This window comes from Hemibagrus wyckioides, linkage group LG01, assembly GCF_019097595.1.
Source record: "Hemibagrus wyckioides isolate EC202008001 linkage group LG01, SWU_Hwy_1.0, whole genome shotgun sequence".
Lineage (NCBI taxonomy): Eukaryota > Metazoa > Chordata > Actinopteri > Siluriformes > Bagridae > Hemibagrus > Hemibagrus wyckioides.
Genome location: NC_080710.1, coordinates 35,029,545 through 35,043,368, shown reverse-complemented (window position 1 = coordinate 35,043,368; position 13,824 = coordinate 35,029,545). Strand labels below are relative to the sequence as shown.

Here is a 13,824-nt window from a genome sequence, read left to right as displayed (position 1 = left end):
TCTATGACCATGAACCTTCCAGATCTGCTCCTTTACCTAAGAACTATATATTAAAAGCTTGACTAAACAAATGTGTCTTAAACCCGAAAGCCTAAACCCTAAAGCCTAAACCATAAACCCTAAACCTTAAACCCTATAGATAGACATAGATAGATAGATAGATAGATAGATAGATAGATAGATAGATAGATAGATAGATAGATAGATAGATAGATAGATAGATAGATAGATAGATAGATAGATAGATAGATAGATAGATAGATAGATACTTACTTTATTCATCCCAAAGGGAAATTCACAGTTTCCAGCAGTATCCATGAACACAGGTAATAGATAAAATAGGAAGGAATATAACAAAAAATACTAAAATACCCAAATTAGGATACAAAAATATAACGAAAAATATATCAAATAACAAAATATAAAATATAACAAAAAATATATCAAATTACAAAATATAAAATATTACAAAATATAACAATATAAAAAATATAGCAGAAAAATACTAAATATAGAGATTTAGGAATAAATATGGAGAATGAGATGAAGAACAAGATAAGTAATGTACAAAACAAGTGTTTAAGGTTACAGACAATGTATTGTGTGTGGTGTGTGTTTTATTGTACAGTCCAGTACAGAGAGAGAGTAGTGTCAGCACTGACTTCTCCCACCCCGTGTTGAATTAAAGAGTCGCATGGCATGGGGGAGGAACGACCTCCTCAGTCTGTCAGTGGAGCAGGGCAGTGACACCAACCGGTCACTGAAGCTGCTTCTCTGTCTGGAGATGATGCTGTACAGTGGATGCAGTGGATTGTCCATGATGGACAGGAGCCTGCTCAGTGTCCTCCTCTCTGCCACTGATGTCAGGCTGTCCAGTTCTGAGCCCACAATCGAGCCTGTCTTCCTCACCAGCTTGTCCAGATGTGAGGCAGCTTATCCAGATGTGAGGCAGTTCAGTCCATTCTTTCATCCAGCTGTACTCCAAGGCACTTGTAGGTCTTGACAAACTCCACAAAGTCCCCATTGATAGTAACAGGCTCAGGTTGAGGCCTGGGCCTCCTAAAGTCCACCACCATCTCCCTGGTCTTTGTAGTGTTGAGGTGCAGATGGTTAATGTCACGCCATGCAACGAAGTCCTGTATGAGTTGTCTGTACTCTTCCTCCTGTCCCTTCCTGATACAGCCAACGATAGCAGTATCATCTGCAAACTTTTGCACGTGGCAGAGCTCTGAGCTGTACTGAAAGTCCGAGGTGTAGATGGTGAACAGGTGAGAGAACAGTCCCTTGTGGTGCCCCAGTACTGCTGACCACAGTGTCAGACCTGCACTCCCCCAGTCTCACATACTAAAGTCTGTCTGTCAGGTAGTCTGTGATCCACACGATCAGGTGTGAGATCACTCCCATCTCTGTTAGTTTGTTTCTGAGGAGCAGCGGCTGGATGGTTTGAATGCATTGGAGAAGTCCAAAAATGTTATTCTCACAGCCCCGCCGCCGCTGTCCAGGTGAGAGAGGGCTCTGTGTAGCATGTAGGTAATGGCATCTTCCACTCCCACCTTCTCCTGGTATGCAAACTGCAGAGGGTCGAGGGCGTGGCAGACCTGTGGCCTAATGTGGTGTAGCATCACCTGCTCCATGGTCTTCATTATGTGAGACGTCAGGGCGACTGGCCTGAAGTCATTCAGCTCTCCAGGGCGTGGTTTCTTTGGGACTGGGATGATGCAGGATGTTTTCCGCCACTGAGGTACCCTCTCTTGCTCCAGGCTCAGGTTAAAGATGCGCTGTAAAGGGTCTCCCAGTTCCATTGCGCAGGCCTTCAGTAGTCGTGGAGATACTCCATCTGGGCCTGCAACTTTACTGGGACGGAACCTCCTCAGCTCTCCGCACACCTGGGCTGCTGTGATCATGGGTGGAGGGATATTCTCCTCCTCTGTGCCATAGTTGTTCTCAGTGGGTAGATTGAGAGCAGAAGTGGGGGATGCAGTGTACTGAGGTGTGAATGTTGGGGTCGTCAAACCTGTTGAAGAAATTGTTTAGCTGGTTCGCCATTCCCACACCTAATTCAATGGTGTTACCCTGCTTCGAGCTGAATCCAGTTATTGTCTTCATCCCGCTCCACACTTCCTTCATGCTGTTGTTTTGCAACCTCTGCTCCAGCTTTCTCCTGTACTGCTCCTTCGCCTCCCTGAGCTGGACTTTTAGTTCCTTCTGCACACGCTTAAGCTCCTGCTGATCACCATCCTTAAAGGCCCTCTTCTTCTGGTTCAGAAGTCCCTTGATGTCACTTGTGATCCAGGGCTTGTTGTTTGCATAGCAGCATACAGTTCTTACTGGAACAACAACGTCCATACAGAAGTTGATGTAGTCAGTAGTGCAGTCAACAACATCCTCAATGTTTTCACTGTGTGGCCCCTGCAGTACATCCCAGTCTGTGTCCCTGAAGCAGTCTCTCAGGATCTTCTCAGCCTCAGGAGACCACTTTCTGAATGAGTGTGTGGTTGTTGGTAGTCTCCTCACTCTTGCTTTATAGTGAGGCTGAAACAGAATAAGGTTAAGAAGGTGGTCTGCTTTCCCCAGTGCAGGCAGCGGGGTGGCTCTGTATGCATCCTTTATGTTAGCATACAGTAAATCAATGGTCTTATTTCCCCTGGTGTTACAGTCCACATACTGGGAGAAAGCAGGTAGTGTTGTGTCCAGAGTAACATGATTAAAGTCCATCGCCTCAGGGTGTTGCGTTTGTATCCTAGCTACAGCAGAGTGGATGACGTCACATGCTACTTCTGCGTCGGCGCGTGGGGGGATGTAAACAATGAGAACAATGGCGTGTCCAAACTCTCTGGGCAAGTAATAGGGACCCAAACTTACAGCCAGAAGTTCGATGTCCCTGCAGCAGTTGGAGATTTTTATGCTCACATGCCCAGGATTACACCATCTTATGTTTACATAAATGGCGAGTCCTCCTCCTTTCTGCTTCCTGCAGGCTTTAGTGTCTCTGTCTGCCCTGACCGTGATGAAGCCAGGTAGCTCCACAATAGCCTTAACCCTAAAGCCTAAACCTTAAACACTAAAGCCTAAACCCTAAAGCCTAAACCCTAAACCTTAAAGCCTAAACCCTAAAGCCTAAACCTTAATACCTAAACCCTAAATCCTATAGCCCAAAGCCTAAAGCCAAAACCCCAAAGCCTACACCATATATAACAAACCATATACATACACTATATAATAATTCCTACACGAAACTCCAGCACTCACACAACAGACACACAGAAAACTTTAACCATGAATTCTTCTTCTTTTTATTTATTTATTTATTTATTTATTTATTTATTTATTTATTTATTTATTTATTTATTTATTTATTTATTATTAATGTTGTTATTATAGAATTACTAAAAAAGATTGGTGTGTTACAGTATGTGTGTGTAATATGGCAGTATATCAATAAATTGGAATGACGATGAAGATGGATAATGATATTATTATCATTAATAAGCTCTGAATCTGTTTCTTATCCATTTTAAACTCCTCTAAATGCATCACATTCATATTAAATTAATTAACTAAAAATTAGCTGTAACATAGAAACAAGGTCAAAGTCATCCTCTCAAACACACACACACACACACACACACAATGTGCAGTGTTAATAAATATTAGTGTTATTAAAAATTCACTCACTTTTATTAACTCAGATAACTCTCTGGTAAACGAGTAATGGAACCCAGGACACTGGTGTTCATGCTGCAGGGGTCATTAATTATGGGACATTTTTAATCACTATGGATAATGGAGTAATGTTCTGTCTGTGAGTTTGGTGTAAATGAGTCAGGACTCTGTTGGTTAGTTTAAGGAATTTAAGGAATGATTATTATTATATGGGAGACTTGTAATGAAGTGCAATTTCTCTAAATTGTGTACATTGCCATTTTTGCAAACATTAGAATCAACTTCACTTCAAAACATGATAGACTGTGACATGACTTTGAACGAGTCTTGTGGAGTGTTAGCTCCTCTGACTCTGTAGTGTGGTGTAGAATGGGATCTGAGCTTCCTTAGGAAACAGAGTCTGCTCATCCCCTTCCTGTATACAGCATCAGTGTGGGTCCTCCAGTCCAGTCTGTCGTTTAAGTGGACACTCAAATACCTGTAGTTATCAACAATTCCAACCTCCTCGCCCATGATGGTTATGGACTCAAAGTTTTAATCCTCCTAAAGTCCACCACCATCTCCTTGGTCTTCATCACATTTAGAAGCAGGTCATTCCTAGTGCACCAGTCCACAAAGTTATCCAGAAGTCAAGATAATTTCTGCAGGTGGCATGATTCAGAGTTGCACTGAAAGTCTGAGTTGTAAAGAATGGACAAAAATGACAGGACAGGACAGTCCCCTTAGGTTTCCCTCTGTTACTGACCACTGTGTCAGACAGGGAGGCCCCCAATCGCACAAGGTAAAAACTTTGTCTCTCCAACACCTTCATGTAATGTGACATCTGGGCAATCAGTCTGAAGTCACTGAAGCCAGATAAGGTGGGTTTATTAGGAACTGGTACTAGACAATATGTTTTCCCTGGTACCATTTCCTTCATCAGACTCAGGTTGTACTTCAGGATATCAGACAGCTGAGTAGCGCAAGACTTAAGCCTTGCCTTGATGAAATCTCTCCAGCTGTCTTCTCACCTGGTTGGTCATCACAGTCACACATGTGTGTTTGTTGTCTCCACTAGATCCCTGAAGGTGTGCTGTGGGATCTGGCACCAAGATGTTAGCAGCAGATCCTTTAAGTCCTGTAAGTTGTGAGGTGGGGCCTCCATGGATCAGACTTGTTTGTTCAGCACATCCCACAGATGCTGGATTGAATTGAGATCTACAGAGTCAACACCTCAAACTGGTTGTTGTGGTCATCAAACCATTCCTGAGCCATTTGTGCTTTGTGTCACGGTGCATTATCCTGCTGATAGAGACCACAGCCATCAGGGAATACCATTTCCATGAAAGAGTGTAGATGGTCTGCAACAATGCTTAGGTAGGTGATACATGTCAAAGTAATATCCACATGGATGGCAGGAAACAAGGATTCCCAGCAGAACACTGACCAAAGCAGGACACTGCCTCCGCCAGCTCCCCTTCTTCCCATAGTGCATCCTGGTGCCATGTGTTCCCCAGGTAAGAGAAGCAGACCCACCCGGCCATCCACGTAATGTAAAAGAAAACGTGAATCATCAGACCAAGCCACCTTCTTCCATTGCTCCGTGGTCCAGTTCTGATGCTCATGGGCCCATTGTTTTCGGTGGTGCATAGGGGTCAGCATGGGCACCCTGACCAGTCTACGGCTATGCAGCCCCATATGCAACAAACTGTGATGCACTGTGTATTCTGACCCCGTTCTATCAGAACCAGCATTAACTTCTTCAGCAATCTGAGCAACAGTAGCTCGTCTGTTGGATCAGATCACAAGGGCCAGTCTTCTCTCCCCACGTGCATCAATGAGCCTTGGCCATCCATGACCCTGTTGCCGGGTCACAACTGTTTCTTCCTTGGACCACTTTTGATAGATACTGACCACTGCAGACCGGGAACACCCCACAAGAGCTGCAGTTTTGGAAATGCTCTGATCCAGTGGTCTAGCCATCACAATTTGGCCCTTTTGGTCAAATTCACTCAAATCCTTACACTTTTCCAGCTTCTAACATCAACTTTGAGGACAAAATGTTCACTTGCTGCCTAATATATCCCACCCACTAACAGGTGCCATGACAAGATCTTTTTCACTTCACCAGTCAGTGGTCAGAATGTTATAACTGACTGGTGTACACATATAGTGTAGTTTGATAGAAATCTAAATAATTTTCAATACATGAAAATTAAAAAACTTGTTCTGTTGGGAAATAATATCGAACAAATTAATCAAATTAGCTTGATTTTGTTATTTTGTGCCATTATTAAGATTAAGTACAAATAGTTCTGTTTAAATGCAGGATGATTCCCTTTGTGATTCGAAACCTTGTTATGGTGAAGGGGTTTGTGTACTCTGGTGAGCCACAGGGCTATCTCACATGGAGGTTAATGCCCCCAGATGGGCTGTTTGGTGAACAGGGAAGAGGTCAGTCATGGAATTATCTTAAAGAATTTTGTTTAAAAAAGTAAAAAAAAAGATCTTGCCAGGAGTAGGTTGTCAGATCTGGGGGTGGTGTCCAGAGGAGCAAGCCTGGTAACCCAAAACTGTGATGTGGAGCCATCTTCTGGGCTTCGACCTCATTGTGAAGGATATGTACAGATGTTGCAGATGTGTGATAGTCTTTGATGGACTATATCCTTTCTAAGTCACATTGTGAGCAACTCTTTGTGAGATTATTATTATTATCATACTTTATTAGCTAATGAGAAATAATTGCAGGTGTTAGTAGTCAGAGGTGTAGTGTGGACTATACCATTCTGTAGAATGGGGGGAGGGAGTGGGTGTGTTACAACAAGTTAAAGAAAGACTCATATTTCTGCTAATTTAACATCAAACATTTAATGTGTTATTATTATATTACTTTAGATAAAGTGTTGAAAGCAATAGAGCAAGAGATGGAATGATGAGGGAAGAGGACAGAACTCGGCTGTTCCACTTTTGTTTAGCGGGGCATAAAAGTGGGACAATCTGTTCCCTGGAAGTTCTCCAATTAAATTTTCTGGGGACGGATTCACTGAAAATATCTATATCCACATTATGTCCTACATAGAGAGAGAGAGAGAGAGAGAGAGAGAGAAAGAGCGAGAGAGTGACATACACACACGTGTGTATATATATATATATATATATATATATATATATATATATATATACCTGCTAACAGTGGTATGTAATAAATTGAACAGTTTATTGATTAGTAGTTTGTTGCCATTAGCTTGAACCTTCTTCTCATCTTATTGTATAGTCTGTCCATGATGATGATGTGCTGTCCATCACCAAAGTCAACCATATCCCATCGCTATGATGACCATGATCCTTGGTGACATGGCACAGCAAAGGATGCTAGGAAAACGGTTTTTCACTGCCCCAGAAAATAAAGAAGTGGAGGATGGAGCAGAAGAGGAAAACAGACCCAATGGAATGATGGATGGACAGGAGGAGAACCAGATCCGAGGAGGCACTCAAACACGAGAGGTCAAAGGGGAGGGGCTAAAGCCAGCGGCCATTGTAATCGGAAGGCAACGAGGAGACAGGCAGCAGCGAATCATCAATCCAGGACACCGGGGTATTTCAGCCAATCAGGCAGTGTTACATCATCAGCCAGCCAGTCATGAGATGTATCACCAAACTCCAGCCAATCAGCAGCAGCTTTATAAAGTTTTAACCAATCAGCAGGCTCGGAGGCGTCACATGGAGCGCAGCATGACTACAATCGGACCACTGGAAGATGCACACCTGAATACAATGGTGTTCCGGATTGGAATTCCTGACATCAAACAGACGGTACACACACACACAAACACACACAAACAATAAAATCAAAAACAACTTTATGTATGTTGAAAATGTTGTGTTCTTCAGATCAGTGATGAAGACCTCAGTAGGTTCTGGTGGTTGAGATTTCCTGAATTTTACAATTCAGACTAGTTATATTTAAGACCTGGAGTTATTTCTGCTAATTATCTTATAGAGCATAAAATATGGTGTAATCCTTCCACAGACATGCACGTAAACATACTGACATGACAGATTCAGACTAAAATCCCAAACGGAAAACTAATCCCATCTATATAGGGCTAAAAACTTGTCTCCTGTGTAATGGGAAGGAATTAATGGTGATTAACGTGTCTATGAAGTGTATGTGATGTGTCTGTGACGTGTCTGTCTGTCCCAGGTGAGAGCTTAGCCAGTACTCAGATGGTGAACATCTCTAATCTGTACCATTCTTTGTCACAATCAAACTTCTACATTTAGTATGTGTCTCTTTCCTTCAATTAGAAATAATTGAAGATGCGTAATCAGGCATTAAGGAGGGGGATGTGTGGTAGCTTAGTGATTAAGGTGTTGGACTACTGATCAGAAGGTTGTGAGGTCAAATCCCAGCTCCACACCACCAGGCTGCCACTGCTGGACCCCTAAGCAAGGCCCTTAAACCCCAACTTCTCAGCTGTACAAAATGAGCTAAAATGTAAGTCTTTCTGGATAAAAGCGTCTGCTAAATGATAGAAATGTAAAGGACCACTGACATACCTTTACAGCTCCCTCATAAGTACAAAGTAAAGCTATATACAGGCAAAACTCACTAAATTCCTCCTTAACCATAGAAGATTGTGACCAGAGAGGATTTAATGTGGGAGAAATTATAGCAAAAGAAATAGTGGGTTGAGATTAAAGAGGAGTCTAGACTAAAAGGATAGGGATTGGAACAAAGAGTAAAGATATTGTGATATAGGATACAGCAAAGACCATCATAAGGAAATTAACAGAAAATAATGAGTGATGTAAAGTGAGGATATGACCAGTAGAACACTGGACAAGCACCAGCAGGTAGAGAACTACAGCAAGAGGAGGAAAGCTCAGTGTTTAAAGGTAGATTTCTGGAGATATCTTCTGAGAGACTAAGATAGTTGGAAAAAACAGGATACACTTATAGGTCATTGACATGACCTTTATTAAACAGTTACCGCTTTTTCTACAGAAATTTTATAACAATGTCCACTGTTAAATAAATAGATAAATAAAGTGAGAACAGGAGTGGCTTGTGAGGATAACACCCCCCACCCCCCACACACAGAGGGAAGACGAGTGTAATGGTGAAAAGAGGAAATCAGGACATGTGTTTTTGTAAAATAACATGTTTTGTGTTTGTATGTCACTTTATCTCTGACTGTAAGTATGGGTTCTTGTGTGTGTGTCTGTGTGTGTGTGTGTGTTGGTGAATACTGACATGAAGAGCTTCAATATATGGGATTTTTAATAAACCATGCAGACATGAATGTGAATTTCTATTGTAACGTACACACACACCTGGCTCTAGGAAAGAACAAACGGAAAAGTGGGACTAGTGTTGCCCTCAAATCCGTGTGTGTGTGAGTGTGTGCATGTGTGTGTTTTTGTAGACTATGAAGCTGTGTGAGGATTTGGGGTTCTTAATCATTCTGCTTGTGTTTTAATGAATTTTAACATCATCCAGATGTGATGACCTAATAGTTCTTCATGGGTCGTTGATTGCTGTTCTAGACACGGTCTTTTATTCACGGAATTTATTCACTGCCCAGCATGTGGAGGCAGAATAAAAAAAAAATGAAGGAGTTTCTCCGTGCTTCTAAACATGTAGCTGGAGATGGTTCACTCAGAAAAACACTGAATGTAGGACAGGAAAAAGGAAGTGCACTGGAGGTCTTTAGAGAATGATCTCTGTGTGAACTGCAGGACAAATGAAAGTAGCTAGAGCCATCACAACTGACCCCAGCCTGACCACCACATGGGGTAAATCAGAGGGTTGAGTTTAATGAAAGTCAATAAAATCTTTACCTTAGCCCTAACCCAAACCTTAACCTTAAACTGAATGATATGATAGGCAGCGACTGTGGCTGCAATAGATACACACAATAATTTCCCTCATGGGATCAATAAAGTCTATCTATCTATCTATATGGTAACACAGTTGTGAAGTGAGCACTGTGAATCTTCTGGGGAATAAAATGGAGTGAGGTGTTGAAGAGAAGATGATTATAACAGTATTTATGTCATTGGGATACTGATCAAGTCTGTTAAACTAATCTAATGTATTTCGTCTAATGTTTCAGCCAGATATTTAATTCAATTCAATTTATTTTGTATAGTGCCTTTTACAATGAACATTGTCTCAAAGCAACTTTACAAAAGAAGAGAAACGGAGAAAGGGGAGGGGAAAAATATATAACTAAATAACTAGAAATAATAAATTATTAAATTAAATTATTAAACTATTTTATTTTATCTCTAATGAGCAAGCCTGTGGTGATGGTGGCAAGGAAAAACTCCCTGTGATGATATGAGGAAGAAACCTTGAGAGGAACCAGGCTCAGAAGGGAACCCATCCTCATTTGGGTGACACTAAACAGTAAATAATGTAACTGTAACTGATTAATGTCCTTTCTACAACAGAAATCAATGACCCATGAGGAACTATTAGGTCAGTGTAGTTTCTGAGGTCATTATAGACACTAATTCTTTGTTGTCCACAGCATCAGTGGGCACCAACAAGCGACGAGACTCCGACCAGGGGTAGGGCAGTGGTCACAATGGAACTGGCAAACACTGGGAGCTCAGGAGTGGGGTGTATAGCTCCACAGAGAAAGACAGAGAAAGAAAGAGAAAGATATGATTCTGATCATGTGATGTTTAAGACAATGTAGATTATGTATAAAGTGCAGGCAGGGACTCCGGCAAGACTAGCTATGACATCATAACTAAAAGGGAGAGCCAGAAGGTCACAGACATGAAGGCTTCCTGGGACATAAAGCGTCCAACCACTTCACAGTCAGCAAACCTGAGTGACTTGTGAGGGTGGTAAGATGACAGCATCCAAACATCCCAGTACACCAAACACTCTATGACCATGAACCTTCCAGATCTGCTCCTTTACCTAAGAAAACTATACATTAAAAGCTCGACTAAACAAATGTGTCTTCAGCCTAGACTTAAACATTGAGACTGTGTCTGAATCCCCAACACTAATTGGAAGGCTGTTCCATAACTGTGGGGCTTTGAAAGAGAAAGCTCCGCCCCCTGCTGTAGCCTTTACTACTTGAGGTACTACCAAGTAACCAGCACCCTTTGATCGGAGTAGGCGTGGCGGATCATAAAAGACTAAAAGATCGCTCAGGTACTGCGGCGCAAGACCATTTAGTGCTTTATAGGTCAGTAACAGTATTTTATAATCAATGTGAAATTTGACTGGGAGCCAATGTAGTGTGGATAAAATAGGAGTGATGTGTTCATATCTTCTGGTTCTAGTTAGGACTCTAGCTGCTGCATTCTGGACTAACTGGAGCTTGTTTCTGCTCCTACTGGAACATCCAGACAGTAAGACATTACAATAATCCAACCTAGAGGTAACAAAAGCATGAACTAGTTTTTCTTCATCATGAAGTGACATCATATTTCTTATCTTAGCAATATTTCTGAGATGGAAGAAGGCTACCCGAGTGATATTATCTACATGAGCTTCAAATGAAAGACCAGAGTCAATAATCACACCAAGATCTTTTACTGCTGGACAAGATGAAACCAAAAGATCATCCACCATTACTCTGTAATCAGAAAGCTCACTTCTAGCTGCCTGTGGTCCTAGTACAAGCACCTCTGTCTTGTCAGAATTAAGCAGGAGGAAGTTAGTGACCATCCAATGTCTAATGTCCTTTACACATTCTTCTATCTTAATAAGCTGGTGTCTCTCATCTGACTTCGCTGAGACATATAGCTGTGTGTCATCTGCATAACAGTGGAAGCTAATACCATGTTTATGAATAATTACACCAAGGGGTAACATATATAGGGAGAAAAGCAGTGGGCCTAAAACAGAACCTTGTGGAACACTGAACATAACCTTGGTATGCATGGAGAAGTCACCATCTAGATCTACAAACTGATAACGGTCAGTCAAATAAGACCTGAGCCAGGAGAGGGCTGTTCCTTTAACACCAACAACATGTTCTAGTCTATCAAGTAGAACAGTGTGGTCAATGGTGTCAAAGGCTGCACTAAGATCCAGTAGCACCAGTAAGGAGACACAACCCTGATCAGAAGCCAGTAACAGGTCACTGACCACTTTAACCAGTGCTGTCTCTGTGTTATGATGAGGCCTAAATCCTGACTGATACATTTCATAAATGTTATTTCTATGCAGGTCTGAACATAACTGCTGTGCTACAGCCTTTTCTATGATCTTGGAGATAAAGGGCAGGTTTGATATCGGTCTATAGTTAGACAGCTGACCGGGGTCGAGGTCCGGTTTTTTAATCAAGGGTTTGATAACTGCTAGCTTAAAAGATTTAGGCACATAGCCAGTGCTTAGAGAAGAATTAATGATTTTTAGAAGGGGTTCGGTAGCTACTGGTAATATCTGTTTAAGGAAAGATGTGGGTAAAGGATCTAGGATGCAGGTTGAAGATTTTGAAGAAGAAATTAGTGAAATTAGATCAGGCTCTTGAAGTGGCGTGAAGCACTCTAAGCTCTGATCAGAAATAGCTATATTATCTAAAGAATTATCTATCAAATAATATGGTTTTAAATTAATAGTAGATAAATGTAGATGGTGTGTAGCTGTAATGTAGCTTTTCTACAGTGGTTTTACTCCTAGTTAGTTTTGCTACAGTGCTAAATAAAAATTTAGGATTGTTTTTGTTATCTTCGATTAGGGCAGAAAGATACGCTGATCTAGCAGCACTAAGAGAATTTTTGTATCTCAGAAGGCTTTCCTTTTGATCCCATTTACGCTCTAGTTTCCTAGCTGATTGTTTTAAAGCTCGTGTGTGGTCGTTGTACCAGGGTGCTAGTTTCTTCTCTTTAATTTTTTTCCTTTTAAGTGGAGCTACAGTGTCTAGGGTGTTCCGAAATAATGACTCCAAGTAATCAGTCGCCTGGTCAAGTTCTGTAGGGTCGGAAGGTGAACCAATCATGTGTGATAATTCTGGGAGACTATCGGTAAATCTCTCTGCGGTAGCAGACGTAAATATACGCTTCATATGGTAATGTGGCACATTGTGTATCTCGTGTCTAAGACGCATTTTAAATGAAACAAGATAGTGATCTGAGATACTGAACTGTGGAAGAGTGACTATGTTTTCTATATTTAATCTGAATGTAAAAATGAGATCCAGAGTGTGACCTCCATTATGAGTGGGTCCTATTACATTTTGATTAACACCTAATGAATCTAAGATGGACACACCTGCTGTTCTCAGAGGGTCTTCTGGCTTATCAAATATTAATGCTTTGTCTAAAGAAACAACAAGGTTTTAAGCAAAATCTCCAAATTCACTGAGGAATTCAGAGTATGGTCCTGGGGTTCTGTAAATAACAATTAGTGGAACTGACTCTGTGAACTTATTATTAGTACTTGCGTACGTTAGGTTAGTATAAAGAACTTCGAATGTGTTGAACTGATGTCTGGGTTTTTGTGTGGCACTTAGCTTATTATCATGAATAACTGCGACACCTCCTCCCCTGCCTGTTAGACGCGGTTGATGTATATAGCTATAGCCAGGCGGACAAGCTTCATTTAATGCTACGTACTCGTTTTGTTTAATCCATGTTTCTGTTAAACAAAGAACGCTGAACTCCTGATCAGTAATCAGTTCATTAATTATAAGTGTTTTAGTTGACAGAGATCTTATATTTAACAGTCCTAGCTTCAGATCAAAGGTGCTGGCTGTGCATTCACTATCATCTAGTTTTATGTTAGTCAGGTTACTAAAACAAATTTTCTGATTGTTAAAACATTTTTGTTTGGCTCGGGGAACAGACACAGTCTCAATGTTATGAACCCTGAGTGACGACTCTTTGCAGCCAGCAGACGGTCGGATTAACCTGCTTGTCTGCTCCCTGGCCCTGGATTGTCACCGATTAACTAGATCTGCTCTAAGACTATGTGCGATGCTGCAAAAAATGAGAGCAGCACCCTCCCGAGTGGGATGGACACCGTCCCGTCCTAACAGGCCAGCCTTGCCCTCAAATTATCTATGAAGCCCACATTGTTTTCGGAGCACCACCTGGACATCCAGCAGTTCAGCGACCATAACCTGCTGTAAGCTACATCACCACGCCGCATTGGGATGGGGCCAGAGCATACTACAGCATCGGACATCGCCTTCGCTAATTTACACA

The 13,824-nt window shown here is 41.6% G+C and overlaps 1 protein-coding gene across 4 annotated transcripts in view; it reads left to right on the top strand.

Moving 5' to 3' along the window:
* Positions 1–13,824, top strand: part of LOC131354021 (SH3 and multiple ankyrin repeat domains protein 1) — a 59,336-nt gene that overhangs the window by 2,319 nt on the left and 43,193 nt on the right. For all 4 annotated transcript variants that reach the window (XM_058391264.1, XM_058391247.1, XM_058391239.1 and 1 more), the window contains exon 2: positions 6,917–7,455. In XM_058391264.1, coding sequence (XP_058247247.1) covers positions 6,973–7,455 — 483 coding nt within the window. In that variant the 5' untranslated portion in view covers positions 6,917–6,972. The remainder of the gene's footprint in view (positions 1–6,916; positions 7,456–13,824) is intronic.